At 57.2% G+C, this 17,479-nt stretch overlaps 4 protein-coding genes across 4 annotated transcripts, besides 1 other annotated feature; 2 read left to right on the forward strand and 2 right to left on the reverse strand.

Moving 5' to 3' along the window:
- Window positions 1-1,395: 1,395 nt before the first annotated feature.
- On the reverse strand, window positions 1,396-3,192 carry CYME_CMI311C (hypothetical protein, conserved; the record flags this gene model as incomplete). The annotated part of the gene is made up of 1 exon (XM_005536279.1): window positions 1,396-3,192. The coding sequence occupies one exon, from the start codon at window positions 3,190-3,192 to the stop codon at window positions 1,396-1,398; it is 1,797 nt and encodes a 598-aa protein (XP_005536336.1).
- A 2,803-nt stretch (window positions 3,193-5,995) lies between these two features.
- CYME_CMI170C (hypothetical protein) lies at window positions 5,996-6,595 on the forward strand (the record flags this gene model as incomplete). The annotated part of the gene is made up of 1 exon (XM_005536280.1): window positions 5,996-6,595. One exon carries the CDS (start codon window positions 5,996-5,998, stop codon window positions 6,593-6,595), a length of 600 nt encoding a protein of 199 aa, XP_005536337.1.
- A 1,005-nt stretch (window positions 6,596-7,600) lies between these two features.
- Window positions 7,601-9,155: a sequence feature (possible transcribed region).
- A 1,686-nt stretch (window positions 9,156-10,841) lies between these two features.
- Window positions 10,842-11,810, reverse strand: CYME_CMI172C (hypothetical protein, conserved; the record flags this gene model as incomplete). The annotated part of the gene is made up of 1 exon (XM_005536281.1): window positions 10,842-11,810. One exon carries the CDS (start codon window positions 11,808-11,810, stop codon window positions 10,842-10,844), a length of 969 nt encoding a protein of 322 aa, XP_005536338.1.
- A 3,520-nt stretch (window positions 11,811-15,330) lies between these two features.
- On the forward strand, window positions 15,331-17,298 carry CYME_CMI173C (hypothetical protein, conserved; the record flags this gene model as incomplete). Its single annotated transcript, XM_005536282.1, has 1 exon — window positions 15,331-17,298. One exon carries the CDS (start codon window positions 15,331-15,333, stop codon window positions 17,296-17,298), a length of 1,968 nt encoding a protein of 655 aa, XP_005536339.1.
- Between the last annotated feature and the right edge of the window lie 181 nt (window positions 17,299-17,479).

The following is a 17,479-nucleotide window of genomic DNA, read 5'->3' on the forward strand; positions in this document are numbered from 1 at the left end:
CACATGGGATCACCTGATGACGCAGACAGGTCACCGCTGCAACAAGGCGCACAGCGTCTGTATACAACGAGGATGGAAATGGCAAACGCAGCGTAGATCGCAACCTTTGCGTGTGCTCGAAAGACGTCAACAACGAGCCGGAAGCGGCGAAATCGGGACTTGAGCGCTGCTATCAACATGGTTCGTCTGTCGGCACCTGAGCTGGTGGGAAAAAGATAGACCAGCGCGTTTGAAGCTGGATAGCAGAGTTAGGAACAGTAAACACGTGCAGAGACATCCCGTAGCGGCTTGTGTTGATGATAGCGAGAAGGGACCCAAACCTGAGCGTGTACTTCCGTGTTAGATAAGTTGGCCCGTTCCGTTCTATTCTGACATAGTTGTAGAGGCTGCCCCTGCCATTGATGCTTTCCTTTGAAAACTTGAAACCCCGCTGACGCGGCCCATTCCCCAAGTTGCATGCAGCGTGATCTCCGATGGCTGCGAACGCAGTAGCTTGCGAACGGTACAGGAGCGATCTCTCTAAACGCCATTTTCCGCTGAATCGTTCCATAACCGCTCGCCTTCGAGACGGACGTGCGCCCCACAGCCATGATATCCAATCTTTCGCATTCTGGAGGCGGTGGGGGCGGGAGGCGGCTATACGCATCCAGAGGCGATAGTCTCCATGATACCTAGAAAAGCAAGGGTATTCGGGATGCCCTTCCAGGCGATGTCGTGACGTATGCTAGTTGCGCTGAAAACAAGATGGTATGTACCACAAAGCAGATACATTACAGGTGGAAACGGACAATGCAGTGAATTCTACGTGAATTGCCAACCAAACTAGCGGGGTTTTCACTGATCCATGTAAACTCAGAGGCATGCGAGCGCGCTTGTAGGCAGCGAAACACCCCAGAGCACCCCAAATGCATAATGTATGGCGCTGTGCAACTCAAAAGGCCGCCCACTCTACTTTGCATCGCCACTTGGCCGGATGGTAAACGGAAGCTGTCTTCTTTTGCGCTCATGGTGCAAGTCAACTGGAGAATGAGGTTCATGTGCTAACTAAGGGCACCAGTAACCTATGCAGAGTGAAAGGATGCAAATGAGACAGTACTCATATGACACGTGTTGCGCGCAAAAACCGTTTTCCATGAGTAACGCATGTGGCTGAGCATCACAATCGAGACGAGCGCGATCATCTGGGAAGATCCTGCAGCGAAATCTGGCGCATGAAAATGAACGCGATGATCAGTCGGCGGTAGCGCAGTTCCCGGCAAGCACAGCGCCACGATGCGTAGCGATCGCGTTGCCCCACCAGGAACGGAACCCTGAGACCTGCCAGGAGGCGCGAGGAGAACACCTTTCGTTTAGACCTAAGACTGCCTGGCGCAGCGTTCACAACCGAACGCGCTTCTAGATGTTGATGTTGAACGACACACCAAGGTTCCCGGGCCCGACTCCGCTCGTGAACCCGTTCGGGCCCAGCAGACCCGCCTGCTCATCGGGTACCATGCTCAGCTGGACCTGCGTCCGGCCCTGCTGATGCAGCAGCGACATGTTCACATTCGTATCCGGAGGCCGGTACGCCAGCCCAATGTTCCAGTTGCCGAGCGCACCACCATACTGCTGCTGCTGAACCGCCTGCAGCTGCGCCTGCTGCAGCTGCATGTACTGCATTGCCTGACGCTGCTGCTCAGCCGCCTGGATCTGCACGTGAATAAGCTGCTTCCGCCGTGCAGAGATCTCCGCCATGGTCTGCTGCAGGTCGCTACGCTCATTCGCATAGGACCAGTCGGATCCGGGCCGCACGCTCTCCTCCGCCTCGCGCTGGAAAAGCGCATCCGCTGTGTAGAACGCAAAGTCGCCAGGAATCTCCTCAGATGAAGACGCAGTCTTAAAGTGCTGCAGCGCGTTCTCCCGAATTATCTGCAGCTGCTTCAGGAACAGCGACTGCAACGACGCATCGAGCACAGTCTCGAGCTCCGCCAGTTTCCGCTCGCGCACTTCAGTTCCCGCATACGCCTCCGTAGCCGATTCAAAGCCACTCAGGTACTTTTGCAGAAGCTCCTCCGCCCGGCGTCCAAAACCACTGATCTTCTCGCCCTCGTCCAGTTGACTCGCAAGCTCCCCGAGCTCCTCGGCGCTGTTCCGAAGCGCCTCGGAGAAAGCGGCATCGCAGTGATACGCTGCTGCCAGTGCCTCTGGCGTGAGCGCTTCCCCAGCGGCTCCTTCATCCGCCGCCGCCGCCGCCGCCGCCGCCGTAGCGACACGCATGGCCAGCGGCTTCGCAGCACGCATCGCCCCAGCGGGCTGTGCACGAATGCCCTCCCAGAGGCGTCGACTGAAGGCACCGAATCCATCCGCAGGCAGACCCTTGCTGTATTGCGAGGACAGCAGGCCGCCATCGCCACTGCCACTGCCACTGCCGTCTAGGAGGTCCCGCCGCAGACGCTGCACAGCGGCGTCGTAGGCTGAACGCGACGTGCGCGGCGACGGCAGCAGAGCTACGCGCAGCTCGAGGGCAGCGCGCAGCGCCTCCACCGAGTGACTCGCTGCTGTCGGTGCTGATGCTGCTCCGTCGCCGATTTCGCGCTGCCAGTGCTCCTCGGCGTCCAGCCAGAGAGACTCCGCGATCAACGATGCAGTGCTCTCGGTGGTATCCGCGTCCGCGCCCGTATCCGCGTCTGCGTCGCGCACCACGAACACAACGCAGGTGCGCAGGAGAGGGCCCTCCGCGTGAGCCAACTCGCGCACGATCGTGCTCAAGTACCACTGTGGGTCTGCGTCGTAGCGTCCCAGGTCGTGGTACCAGACGTTGCACAGAACAACATCGGACACACTGGACACGTAGCGGAGGCAGCGCTCCTGCAGCTGCTGCCCCGTCGCGCCTCCGTCCCCGCCGTCGATCTCCAGCACCAGAAGCGTCTCCTGGTTTGCTGCCAGTGCTGCAGAGACGCCGCGGGTCTTCCAGCGCCGACGCTCAGTCGCCCGCGCGTGCGACACCGCGAAACGCGTCCCGAAAATGTCATTCAAGAGACTCGACTTGCCTGATAGCGGGCTCCCGATGCACCCGACGACACGATAGCATTCAGCGCCGACATCGAGCTCGCTTGGGAACCAGGGCGTGCGCTCCAGCATCACGCCATGTTCATCAATGATCTGCAGCACGCCCGCTGGCGCACTGGCAGATTGCGCTGTTCCGTTGCTCATGGGCAGTGTTCAATGCTTCGCTGAAGGCACCTGGTGTCCCCACAGTTCAGCTCTGTACCGTATGAGGCTTTGTAAAGACTTGACTCCGATCCACTGTGAAGTGTATTCGGTTGGGTTCCGGGCGCAGCACTGCGTGGGACGCCGTCCGCGTTTCCAGCTGTGTACGCGTTTCTAGCCACAAGAGCGCTGCTCGCCACGGTAGTGACTCCGGTTAGGCGCGAGGTGACAGCACGTGCGCACGTTTGGTGTTATTTGGGCAGAGTTCCCGTCAGCAGGCTGCTGTGCCTTTAGGGCTGGGCCTTCTGGCTGCGCTGCAAACCCAACAGGAAGCTGAACTGCCGCAGTGCGCTCGAGTACGCCTAGGTCGTTGCGGTGCGCGCCGGCGTGTGCTGCTCGCGCTCAGGGTAGTTGCCGTAGACCGCGCTGGAAACCAACTAGGCACGCGCCTCGTCGTCCTTCTACTCGCAGGGGCCTCCTACCGCACTGCGCTTCTCGCTCGCGCTGCAGACTCGGGTAGGGTTCCGCGGCGCCGTGCTCAGAATTCGCACAGGCTATGAAACCTTGGTGCCTGAGAGCACGAACCTGTCTCCAGATGCGGTCGGGGCTCACCGGCTCAACGCGCTGGTGCTTTCCTCTCTTGTGGGTGCGCGCACGCGTAACTGGTCAATAGTGCTCGCAAGGCGTGTTGGTATGCAGCCCCTTCAAACTCCCCGTTTCACCGGGCAGAGACTCGGACTCGCTCACGCGTTTATGATCTGCGTACCACGGGCAAAGCGTCGAGTTGCACGCGCACCTAGCGCTCGAAGCTATCTATAAGAAAAGAATGTTCACGACACAGCGCGACGCTAACGGCGACGTCCTGCAGCCTGGAGTCGTCTGCGCGCAGCCAGCGGTCATTTGGCGACGGCGGGGCGGGCGACGCGGCGGCTGCGCGCTGGTGCAGCGCCCTGCTGGTGTCCGTATTGTCGCAGAGCGCAATCGCCGCACCAGCGCAAGGCGCGCGCATCCCAGCGGCAGTGCACGCCATCACTCAGGCAGGCAACCTGGCGCATCGTGCAGCGCACCCAGCGGCAGCGCACGTCTGTTGCCCATCCAGCTCGCTGAGCCTGTGAACGGCCAGGCCGCATGCCGGACGCTTCGGGCGCGCGCCTCTCGCGATTCGCACGAGCGTTCCGTTTCGACGCGAGACGTCGACACTCGCGTCAGCACACGGTGAATTCCGCGTACTGGACAGCATAAGGAGACGCTCGCTCTCGCTTGCTGGAGCCGTGTGCAGCGCACAAGTTGCGCAGCAGAAGAGCTGTCTTGTACAGACCGAGACAATATCCGATACGTCGAGCAAGCCACAGAGCTGCCGGAAATACACAACGAGGAAGCAGTGTCGCGAGCTGTTATAGCGCTACACCTGACACGTCGAGCCTCGGGGGTGCTACGACCTGCACGAGGGCAACGACGGCGCACGGCATAACAAGCACGGGTAGACGGGTGCTGGGCACGTTCGGCTTGCTGCGACGCTGGTAGGAACCGAACGGGGTGCTCGTACTCGCACCGCTCGCCACTCAGGGTCGCGATCGACACGAGAAGCGCCCACAGGGGAAACGATGGCACCACGAGCGCTGGACGCATCGTCGGTGATCTCGGAACCGCTGACACTGCCGCTGACGGGCCGCGCCGCACGAGACCGGGACGCACTCTTTGGAGCAAGCGCGGGCACTGCGCCTAACCCTGCGCCTGTGTCGAGGCGCAAGCAGCCAGTCGCTGGTGCGGAGAAGCGCCCCGCGGCCCGGCCGACCGTTGAACGGAGCCGCTGATGCGGCCGTTCGCGGGCTGGAAGTCGCAGGGGAAGCGGCTCCACCTTCCACATTCGCAGCAAGCACCAGTGCGCCGGACGCCGAGCTGTTGCAGAGCCGCCAAACTCAGGTTGAGCAGCTGCGGCGCCAGGCTACGGACGCTGCGCTGCGGGGGCGTCAGTCATCGCGCCGGGCGCTGCAGCTTGCACGAGAGGCGCGAGCGATAGGCGTCGACGTTACCATGAGGCTGGGCGAGCAGGACGAACAGCTGGATCGCGTGCAAAACGATCTGGACGAGATTCACGGCCACCTGACGCACAGCGACGAAATCATTCACGACATGCAGAGTTTCTGGAAGAAGATGTGGCCTTGGGCGCGCGATCGGAATCGGCGGCACGAGCGCTACGCCCCGGTGCTGGGGGCAGACGGGCCCTCGACGTCAGCGACGCGGCACGAGATTGCATGCCTGCAGCGCCAGCGCGAGGCGGGGACACTGAACCTGCGGGAACGGCCGCCAGCTGCTTGCTCGTCTGAGCGTTCGGCGGATGAAGCGCGAGCAGCTGACGATGCGCAGGTCGGGTCATCGCCAGGGTCGGTACCGGCGCACGCGCTTCTACAGGACGCGGTGGATGGCGAGGCGGCGTCGCTCGATGGCGACAGCGAGCGTCGGCGGGGTCTGCTCTCGTCGCTGCGGCGCGTAACGCGGCGGGTACGCGGCGTCGACGAGCCCGAGGACCGTGTGCGGCGCGAGCGGGCTGCGCTGCTCGCAGAGGGTACCGCTCCGACGGCTGCTGCTGGTGCTGCGGCAGCGTCGCCTGCGGACGCAACCGAATGCGCGGATGCGTCTGCGCAGGCCTCGGCGGCGCCGTGGGAAGAGCACGTTCAGGCACAGGATCGGGACCTCGACGAGCTGAGCGTTGTGGTGTCGGACCTGCGGACGCTTGCAGTTGGCATCGGAGAGCAGGTGCGCCACCAGAGCACCAAGATCGACGTGATTTCGAAGGACGTGGACTATGGGCGCGAGCGCATCCACGAGAATAACCGTCGCATTCGACGCATGCTCTAGAGCTACGGATGTGGCGGCAGCGAATGCCGCCGCCACTGCCGCCGCCGCCGCCTGGACGCACGCACGCACGCAGGTGTCTGTTCGTGTGCGCGGTGCGTGCGATCGAGGCCTGTATGTGAGGCCGGCGAGCGCTGCTGTTGTGTTTGACGGGAAGCGCGAAGCGCTGCATGCGCGCAGCGCCTCATCGATCTCATCGAACGATGGACAGGCGCGCTTGCGCACTGTACGCCAATGCGGGAGATGGAGGATGAGCGGTGAGGCCAGGAGCGCCTCGGTGTCTTCGGGGTGCGTCTGGGGTGCAGAGCTGCGAGGCAAGCGGCTGGCGCGTCCAACGCGAGATCGTTGTGTGTCAGTGTCGGGCGTTTCGTGGCGTGACTTGGCGGTGCTTCAGGGAGTTATCCACGTGCGAGGTATCCGTTGTCGATCGGCGGAGGACGCTGGTTCTGGTTCGCGCTTCTCTCTGTGCGTCACTGAGACAGGGGGCGGTACTGCATGGCATCGATATTTAATACCTGGATTGGCTGAATCACTTGAAATGAACTTCTGACCTGGCATTAGTCTGTGCGCCTCCAGTCCTGTTTGATAGACCATGATTGAATTGGATCCGATGTGAATGGGCAGAAGTGACTGACTCTATGAAGTTAATGATAAGACCTCACCCGCTGATCGAAGTTTTCGGTCAGTGAACACAGTATCTGTTCTAGCGGGGGGTCTTATGGGTTGAAATATACTCTGAGGAGTGAATTCCGGACCGAATGTAGCAGCACGTCCTCTTTGATTTTTATGTGTCTCTTTCGCAGGTATCCGACATAAGGAAAGTGTCACGCGGGCTGGAGAAAGGTCGCGGGACGTTTTATGCTGTTACTGCTAGTTTGCGAGAAAACATTCTTACTTGTCTATATCAGTTATTCAACGCTGAGTAGCTGGATAATCCACTCTTCTCGTCGTCCCTGTTCCGAACGTCGTGCACCCAAAACGGTGCTTGACAGACGCGATCTACTCGACCCTATCATCGTCGATCCATTCTACGCCGTAACTTCTCTACGAAATGCGACTAGACAAGCCACAGGATGGCACGTTGCTGTACGGTCCGTGCGAACAGTAATGAAGTGCCACGGATGGATGAAGAACGAAGCGCGACTCTAGAGGAGAACACTGCGCGTTGAACAGCACGCCAGCGATTTAGCACGGAAACGCGAACGCGTATGCCGGGATTGACCGATGTTTGTCTCGGTCACCCTCGATGGGAGATTATGATGGGGGTCTATGTGGTATTCCTCCATATGCGTAATGCAAGACAGGGGCTAACCAGTATCCGTCAAGAAGAGACAAACAGCGTGCATGACAACGACACAAGTCCTACTGGCTTTGCTATCATCGTGTGGTCACTTCCATATCGCCAAACGGACTAGTCCGTTCAACACCTCGTGCACCATCGAAACAGTGTTTGGCTTCACCGCCTCACGCATGCTTTTGTCCTGCTCTTTGACAACGTCGGTTTTCATCGCTCATGAGCGTTCAGGGCGCACACCGCTGGGGCTGCTGTTCAGCTGCGCTTCATACCAGCATCGATATCCGGGTTCAAGGCAGTCGAAGGCGTCATCTGTGTTGCGGAGCGTCTTTTGCGGACTGGTGGATCAATAGACGAGTCGTTCGGATCTGTGGCCCCGTTCTTCGACGAATCTTTCTGTACGAGCCTCACCAGCGCTGAACAGCTCTGCTGCTCGTATGCTGTTGCGCAGCAGGGGGCGGAAAGGCGCGCGTCGGTCCGCGAGCACACTCGCGACAACGAAGGCGACCACGAGGTGCATAAGGAGAAATAGACGCACACGTCGATAGGAAGTGTGGGCTTCAATTCCGCCGCCCACCGTGTGCGTATGGACTCTCAGGGAAAAAACGTAGACGAACTGCCGCGAACGCCTGTTTGTTGTCGCACCAAGTTTCGGCGAAGGACAGGATACCAGGGACACGGAGGTGAACGGTCCTCCAGAAGAGACGGCGAGCAGGTACCGGAAACAGACACCTCTGGAGCGGAAAGTCGAGTCTGAGCCGAACACCACGGCCGCAGTACCGAACACACATCGTTTGGGAGGATCTCCCAGACAGTGCGGTGCAGGGTGCCTTGGCTAGTCGCGTGGCGTCTTTCTAGGATACGGTAGGCCTAGTGTCTCTCGCTTTGACGCCCCTCGTCAAGCAGTAGTTTGTTGGAGTTCCGGATGCGAGGCTGAGCTGCCAGCGATGCACATTCTGCGGGAATACTTGAATCCAACCTTCGTGCGACGACACAGCTGGTACTCGGGACACAAGATGCACTGGGGCCTGATCGTGGAATCCGAGGACACCACAAACGCTTCCCAGCAAATACCCTGAGGTGTCGCTGCGCCAGTTCGGCGCTCGTGATATCGTCAGCGCAGGAGCAGAAACGTATGAGAAAATTACCGTCTAACGAACCGGAATCGTATGCGAGTCCGAGTCGAGCGCTGCATGAGGCGCATACTGTGTCCGTTGGGCCCGCTGTAGCTTCGCTTTACGAGTGGCGAAAATTGGGGACGGACACGAGCGGTATTTGGAGTGCGGCTGGAGACTGCGGACGAGCTGGCGGTGGCGGAAGAAGCCGAAGCTGTAGCGAGTGCGGAAGCGATCTCGCAAGGAGCGCGAGACTCGCTTCAGAGTGTCGGAGCATATCGAGTTAGTCTTGGCCTCGAGGTTACGGAAGTCGTACCTGGGGGCTGGTTGGAACGTGATGTCTGTCTGCGTTTCATCGTGGGGTAGAAGGTTTTCCGGAACAAAGCCCTGCAGAGCAAAGCCGACTACCTCATCGAGTGCGAGCGCCCTAGCCGCCTCAAGCATCTATCTGGTGTGATCCGCGTATCTCAGATCAAGGCGCATGACCGCACCGTAGACGCCCGTAGAGTGTATGACGGCAGGGATGAGCGACCACTGGTCTCTGAAGGCTGTGACGACACATGGAAACAGCTTTGCGAAGAGCGTCGGCCGATGTTGTCCAAAGCTTGTGGTTTGCAGGCAGGGCACGGGAAGCAGTTTACGGGGATGATGAAGTCCGACGGAACATCAATCTGGGTGCGCTTTGTGAAACCTATAAAACTCTTGAAATTGTTGAAACCCGCGAAACCTAGATCTGTGCCGAGCAGCGATAATAATTCCGAGCCGTTCGAGGCGGATGAAGAGGACGACTCTGTAGCGGGCTTCGATTCTAGGTCGAGGTCGCTCGTAGTCGTTGCGGTATCTCCGAAAAGGAAGCAGACAGCGCCCAGATTCTGAACGGAAAACGAGTGACGCCGCTTAGTTTTTCCAGAGCTCATAATTCACGGGAGTCAGGTTCCATGGACAAGAGGAGTCATCCCCACAAATTGAATGACGGCATCAGGACCCGTTTTTGCGTGCCGAGCACCGTGCCGTGCAGAGGCGAATGCTCCGCACGCGGTTTTCAGAGCGTCCATGTGCGTGCGGACGACACTCAGCAAGCGAGCATGAGCATAATCATAAATATAAATAAGCTTGAGCACGAGCACGAGCACGAGCAAAAGCATGAGCATAATCATAAATATAAATAAGCTTGAGCACGAGCTTGAGCTTGCACTGAGGCCGCCAACGATTTCGGTTGAACGGAGGCAAGCAGCGTGCACTCTCCTACTCTTTCACTGACTTGGCAACGTAACTGACCGATACTTCGCGTCGCGTGGTATGGTGGAGGTCGTGTATTGCGCGGCATGTTCTGTAGCACGCAATGGTTGCCCGCCTGCTCGCTCGATGGAGGCGCGCAACAAGTGGAGGCACCGATTCTGCTCGATTCTCGTTGATGCGCTCGGGACGGCATGTGTGCACGACGAGCACGAGTACACGCTGGAAAATATAGAGAGGAAGAGTGTGGAACGTTGATGGGCGCACGAGGTCTTGTGCGGGAAGTTTATCGAACGTCAGATGCCGAGCCAATCGCAGGCGTGATGCTCGCTATGATGCATCTCCATAAGCAAGGAGGCACGCGAGCACCCTCTGCACCACCGAGACGTCAACGCCTCGAAACAAGTCTGGAAATGTCTCGCGCTTGGGGACCATCCAACGACTGTGTGCTCGATGGAGCCTCCTGAGGGAGTCACTCTGCGCGCAGTGCGAGATTTGTGGTGAAACGCTGAGGAGCTCTGATGAACAAGTCCGTGACCTGGAGAAAGGAGTTTTTTGATTCTCGCCTGGAGCAGAGCAGTGGTATTGAACTGTGCAGGAATGCAGAGAGCTCGGTATACCGCATATTCAAGACCGCAACGGGTCTCCTGGGCAATTGTTGAAAGATAATGGTGGTCTGTTTGTCGATATCACAGAGTGTAATGTGAAGGATTCGAGAATCATGAAGGGTTTCCAAACATTTGGTCTGCATGGTGAGGTAAATTTAGCAGTATAGCTAAAGATCCAGAGGACTCCGCCACGAAAAACCGTCAGGACAGGATAACACCCCTCGCCGCTTGGGTCGTGGTTTTCTCCACACTTGATAAAAACGTTTGACGTTCTGTATCCTACATGGATCCGACGGGGGATTTCTTCGGAGTCTGTCCACCACGGAAGGAGAATAGAAAAATAGAGCCCTCGAACGAAGAACGCATTCGGATGATCATCTCAATCAGTGGAATCAAGTCACAGAGGCAACGGATACAGATCGGGCTTCCTCGGCAATCATGTTGCAGTCGCTGCGTACGGAATGCAATGCGCGTTGCAGCGCAGAACTGTTGCTGACGCGCATGGCACGTAGGAAGGACCTCTGCGAGAAGCAATGCAAGGCTTCATGCCAATTCTTCTTTATCGCGAATCCAGCCCAACGAAGAAAGCAAACCAACGCTCGTAAATAGTCCTTTCCTCGAAGCACGTCCTCGACGCCCAACCCGCGGCAACACTCTTGTGATCATGTACACCGTGTACCCGACGTAGACTGCTAGACCTGCATAGGCTATAGCGCCGAAAGAATCCCGCGTTAGCGCTCCTTGGAGTAGCATTCCAACATGAACATTATAAAAGTCAAAGGGTGGTTCAAGCCAGGCTGCACATTGCGGGTCGCTCAGTAGTTCATTCGGCGCGATGGTAAGGCATCGCAATGTGCTTAGTTGCGTGACAGCACCCGCGAGCGCTAAAATTGTTGCCAAGGGCCTCCATAACAAAAAGAGGCGCTCTAAAGAGCGTCCCTGGGTTGCGGAGACTCTAATTTCTTCTTCGAGATCACGCCACCAAAATAATGAGATTGGGATCATTACTTGCGCGACAAGCGCCGTCAAAAAGCCTATTGGCTGTTGCGCGATGTTAAAGAAAACAGTCAGCATGAGCATAGAGCTCGCTTGCCAGTAGCCAACCATAAGTCGACGGAGCGCTTCATGCGCGTCATCTTGCGTGAAGCTGCCGAAAAAGATCCCCAGAGGCGCCACAACGAAAAGCGGCACGGCTAGCTCGAAGTCCAGCCATACGAGAGTGCGCAACGCCGCTGGAGTGGCCTCGTTCAGCACAGTCGCAATCACAGGAGCACCTAAGAGAGTTGCTCGCAGAGCACGCCCATTACGTGGGCCTATGCGTTTCCGCCTGGAATCCGCAGGAGTGTAACGCCAAGCTACAGATCTTCTCACCGGTGACGTGCGTGAGTTACACAAGCAAAGCTTTTGCTGTTTGTGTGCGCCGTCTGCAAAGCTAAGCTCCTTTCCCTCAAAAGCTTTCTGATAAGTTGCTGCACTAACGAAGAACACTCTTTGAATGAGGCTGTTTGACATATACAGCAGAGCAATCTGAGCTTTCTGTCGCGCAACACAGACAACGTCCTCTCTTTTCTGAAACTATTGCACTACATCAAACACATTGATCACTTGCTGATCCAAAGGGCCGGTACGGCGCCGTGCCTGCGGCCGTGAAACGCCATCCGCAGGCTGCGTACGCGCAATGTACCGAGTGCAATAGCAGTATGCCGATCCCGTCAGAGAAGAGGCTTTGCTCGTGATGCATATCGGTCGGGATTCTAGGTGAGTCGCTTCTCGGAAATCGATATGTTCGGAAGACTGGAGTGAGGACTTCCCGAGTGTAGGCGATCTTCATCGATGGCATGATGGCAACGCGACACGTGCCGATGCAGCGCCCGTATTCATGCCTGCGATACAAGACGGAGGCAGCAGCATGGATTGTAATCACAGAGGCACGTGCTGCGTGTAGTTGGAGCTGTGTGAGATGGTTGGCTCAACCCCGGCCGTGAAGCTGCTCCATTTGGATCCCTTCGTTAGAATCTGCGGGATTAGAAAGATTCTTCATCGCAGTAACGTAAAATAGAGATCGGGAATCGCTGTGTAGCGGATTTTGCAACAACTCGCTTGCTGATTGTACACATACTCATCGAGTTCAGATGTATACCTGCGCGGAGAAACGATGCATCCTGGAGTGCTATCGGCGTGCTCACCGCTGGAACCAGGCGCTCTCCGGGCCTGCGCTCCAGACATGGAATGCCTCCGGGCTCGTTGCCGCTCTCGTTTCTGCAGGGTAGGACGGCATGGGCGCACCGCTCGGAGCCGACGCATCGGAAAGCATGGCCTGTGTAGATCCCCGATGCACTGGGAACGGATGCGCGCCTCCGGAGGCCTCAGCATTATCAAAAGGAACCCGCACAGAGCAGAAGGTTAATGAAAGTTTCTTTAAATAAAACATTCCGATTTAATCTTGTTCAGGTCTAGGGTCAAATCGAGCAAGTTTCTGAGCAAACAGGTGCTCGTGAGCGAGCACGGCGCATGCTTTGCCCCGTGCAAGGCGTATACAGCGCGTGAAGCTGCACTGAAGCCGCGGAGCGATGCAGTGTTCGGCAGGCGCCGTCGCTTCCGATATTTGCAGCGCCACTTTCGGGTTTATTTTCCATAACGAACCGCTTTACCCTAACTTAAGTGGCATCCGGGCTGATTCACGTCGGATTCAAACCGTGTCCAAGCAGTTGCTTCGGGAAAACGAGGACTACGGCCCACCGCTCGCTTACGCTAATGGCGGCGTTTCCACGAAAGAAGCATATATTTCTCTGCCTAGCATGCCCTGGGCAGTATCTGCGCACATTTAACAATCTGAAAAGCTTCGCAGCTACATATCGGCGAGTGATACTCCGCGACACTCGTGCCGGACGACAGCCTCTGTCAACAACCGAGATCGTCTTCCGTGGATGCAGGATGTGCTCAAAGGCCAAAACTTCAACGATTCTCGGAGAGTGCTCATTGAGACCTGCTCGGGAGACTGAATAAAATGCTCACGGACCATGCGAGCGGCCTCTGAGACGCTCGCGATTTCGTCAACCACTTCCATCAGTCGCGTCAGGTTCAAAGGGAACAAAAAGCCACTCATTCTAAGACTGAATTTCGTTCTTTCCGAGCTTTTTGTCAGATGAGCAGCCTCGACACCCGAAGTGCATCAGTAAGGACACTGCGGATTCATGCAAAGCTTGAGGAGTTTCGGGCGTGTTTCCGGAGTGACCCCTTCGACGCTCTGCAGCCAGAATTCGTCCGTCATCGGTACCAGGACGATTCGCGACGGCCTCGAAGAAGGACCCCTAAACTAAGCGACGGCACCATTGAATTCACATGTACGAGACTCCAGGCCGCTCGTTTCCATGCGTTCAGGGTGTCCTACTCACGCATGCCTCGCACGCTCGACCTTTCTGTTCCAGGGCAACTCGTAGGCACAACAACTCGCGCTCCTTCGTTGACGGGTAAGTAAATCGACTTTATGCGTTGGCGGCATGCTCACAAGATCATGCGCAAACTTCACCGAAATTCTCGCTTCGAAAAAATGGACTCCGTTCAAACGACACATCCGGCTCTCTTTGGAGCCATCTAGGCATCGGCTTTGCACAGAAGCAGTTTCCCGTCGACGGGGCATGCTCCCAGAGGCTCCCGGCTCTTGTCATCGGAAACCGGACTCGGACTCGGACTCGGACTTTAGTCATCGCGGAGGTCGCTTCTGGTACGGTCTGCATCACTGCCTTGGACGAGCGCAGCGGACATAGATCGAATTCTCTGGGCTTGTTCACCAACCGGGATTTCCCTTCCTGGGCTTGTTCACCATCGACATCATCGCATGGCACAAGTCCACTGTCGACTGGGACAGCGTGCGTCTGCGTGTCCAGCGCGCAGGGCACTTGCCCAGCGCATGACCCAGAAGAAGCCCGTGATCGTCGAGTGCAGCACCGGTCGCGCAAAAGCATGAGAGCATCGAGGCGAGCGTTCTGTGCACGCTCACGGCATGTATCTGGCGCAGGAACAAGTGCTCAAGCAACACAGGGCCTCTTGTCTGAAGAGACTGCGTTGTAGTCACGTGGGATCACCTGATGACGGAGACAGGTCACCGCTGCAACAAGGCGCACAGAGTCTGTATACAACGAGGATGGAAATGGCAAACGCAGCGTAGATCGCAACCTTTGCGTGTGCTCGAAAGACGTCAACAACGAGCCGGAAGCGGCGAAATCGGGACTTGAGCGCTGCTATCAACATGGTTCGTCTGTCGGCACCTGAGCTGGTGGGAAAAAGATAGACCAGCGCGTTTGAAGCTGGATAGCAGAGTTAGGAACAGTAAACACGTGCAGAGACATCCTGTAGCGGCTTGTGTTGATGATAGCGAGAAGGGACCCAAACCTGAGCGTGTACTTCTGTGTTAGATAAGTTGACCCGTTCCGTTCTATTCTGACATAGTTGTAGAGGCTGCCCACTTGGTTAATTGGATCATCCAAATTTATTCTCACGGTGATGGAAGCGCATCCAGGTGTGTGTTCGCAGCCGCGGCTTGACAGGCTTCATTAGGTGCATCCGCGAGTGCCGCATCAGTGTGCTTTGGGGCGCAGCAGCTGGTGGCGCAAAGCGGTGGAAATTAAACTGCCGCTGTGGATACAGGTATACCGTTCTATACCCCGTTTAGCGGACGCAGGTTGGCTTGCGAGCTTTTGAACTCTTAGTTTGAACAATTTGCACGCCCACGGAAATTGGCCTTGTCTACTCTGGGGAACGCGGCTGGTTTTCACGCTGGCTGGTTTTCGTTCAAAGCCCCAGGTAACCTGGCGTGCTGCACGTTTTCACCTGGCTCACCGAGCGGGAGACGTTTAGCGAGGAGGAGTGCAAACGAGCAGTGTTCGCACCGCTCTGGCAGCGCCATCGTAAAGATTGCTTTCGGCGGTGAAACTGGGGTTGCGCTCGAGGCGAAGAGCGCTACCTTGTGACCAACTTGTATTCGTTTCTGAGCCAGGTTCACTTGTGGTTGCTCGCGCTGCAACGGCTACTTATGAACACCCCAGAGCGCACAACGTCAGAGGTCGAACGGCGGCCGAGCGCCACCTCTTCTGTCTTTTTGGACGCTGAGGAGAGTGTCACTGGTTGGGACTCGGAGACGGCTACCCCCAGGCAGCAACTATCCGTTGATGTCGAAAACCTGAACAATACGGAGCTGTTAGCGGACGAGAGAGCGACATCAGTATCGAGTGCTCCTGAACAAGCTGAACGGCAGACCGCAGGATTTGCCTATGATGCCGAACTACACGACCAGTACGTGCAGCGCATGAACTGGTGGTGCATGATTTTCTGTTGTCAATGCGGTGGTGCATGCTGTGGCTGCTTCTCGAAGAGCGATGTGCGTAAGAGTCGCGAGAGTATTCGTCGGGAGACCTTGGAGCGCCAAGCGGTCATGATCGGTGAGTTGCTCTCAGCCTACGAATATGACTTATTCAACAAGGAGAAAGAGAACGAGACCTCCTCGACCCAGCGCACACCTTTTCTCTCGCTGTTTCCATTTTCGCCGCGTTCAGGTAGGCGCCAGGAACAGCCAGACGAGCTCGTCGTCCGCCGTGAGCTCATGAAGCGTTTTGCGCTTTTATTCGATCGTTCCCCGGGTTCTCGAAAAACTCGCAAATCGTACCCTGTCTTGCTGCCGCAGGACTGGCTACGCGGCGTTCAGCTCTACATCCTGCTTGGTGCTTTTGCTGATGAACCTGACCGCATGCAGAGACTGTGCATGAACTTGCCCCCTGTTTCGGTTGCACGCATCCAGTGGCTTCATCACTGGATGCGATTTGCAGCAGCCCCGCTGGGTCAGTATCTCCTGATGTTGGAAAGGCCGGCATCGGCTTTCATGAACTACCCAAAGTCGATGATTCACGCTCTAAGGATGCGCTCCGTCCCAGACTCGGCATTGCTAGCGGTTGCGCGACGCTGCAGAGTCGGTCTTGACCGGATTCTGCTCGCCCAGATGCGGTCGCGTACCTTTCTACCCGCTTTCATCATCGTAGAAGATCCCGTGACGGACAGCTTGGTAGTTTCCGTGCGCGGAACAATGTCCGTCAGCGATGCCTTTACGGACCTTGAAGGAACCCCCGAGCACTTTGATGTGCGCTGCTGCGAGGGATCGCCCGTGGGCGCAGGCGTCACGATAACAGGTACTGCGCACGGTGGTCTACTGAGATCAGGCGGGAACCTCTGCAAACGAATCTTACCAGTTTTGAAGCGCGCCGTCGAACGCCGGGGCGGGAACACGCGCATTATCATCACTGGTCACTCTCTCGGCGGCGGTGCTGCTGCACTGCTTGCGATCATGCTGCAGGCCCACTTGCCGAATGTATATGCGGTTTGCTTCGCTCCACCGCCAGCAGTGAGTATTGAAGCGGCGGAGAAATGCAAGGCGTTCATGGAGTGCGTTGTACGGGGGAACGACAGCGTTCCAAGAATGTCTTTGCCTGCAATCGCTCACTTCTTGCGCATCGCTTATTTGGGGAAGTCTCGCCTGAGCCGGCTGCAGAAGCTGGCATTGTTTTTCCGTTGTGGCTGTTTGTGCAAGTTTCCACCAGAGATCCGCGACGCCGTCTCGCACGTGACGTACTCGCTTGAGAACCGGCGCATGTTTGTGCCGGGCCGAGTATTTTACATAACAGAGCCGTCAACGAGAAACACATGTGGAGACAATTCATGCTGTGGGCCTGTCTGTCTCATTGGAGCATGTGAACGCCAGTCCGCCGAGGCTGAAGCACAGGAAAGCCTCCTCCACCGCCGTCTGATTCGCGAAATTGATGCCAAGGAGCTCCGATGTCTGGTTGGCAGGAATGGCATTATCGAGCATCACATGCCTTGGGGTTATGAACGCGCGTTGCGAGCGCTGCTTCGTGAGGCGAATGCACCATCCCTCCGACGAAAGGAGCTAGAGGAGCGCAAGCGGATCAGCGAGCCTGCGAATCCGGATGATCTCCCCCTGGAGTCTCGTTAGCTGGCTGGTGGCACCGCCGAACCAGCATATCGAATCGGTCTAGATGACCCAGCGCCTGGGGGCCTGTGTCCGCTGCAAGCAGCTGAACATTGACAGATTTTGGTGTGGATGCGAGAGCTTAAGCACACAAACCATTTCTGTGGAGTTCGCTTCGCAAGTCTAGCGAAAATGAACGGAGACT

Source organism: Cyanidioschyzon merolae, chromosome 9, assembly GCF_000091205.1.
Source record: "Cyanidioschyzon merolae strain 10D DNA, chromosome 9, complete genome".
NCBI classification, from domain to species: domain Eukaryota; phylum Rhodophyta; class Bangiophyceae; order Cyanidiales; family Cyanidiaceae; genus Cyanidioschyzon; species Cyanidioschyzon merolae.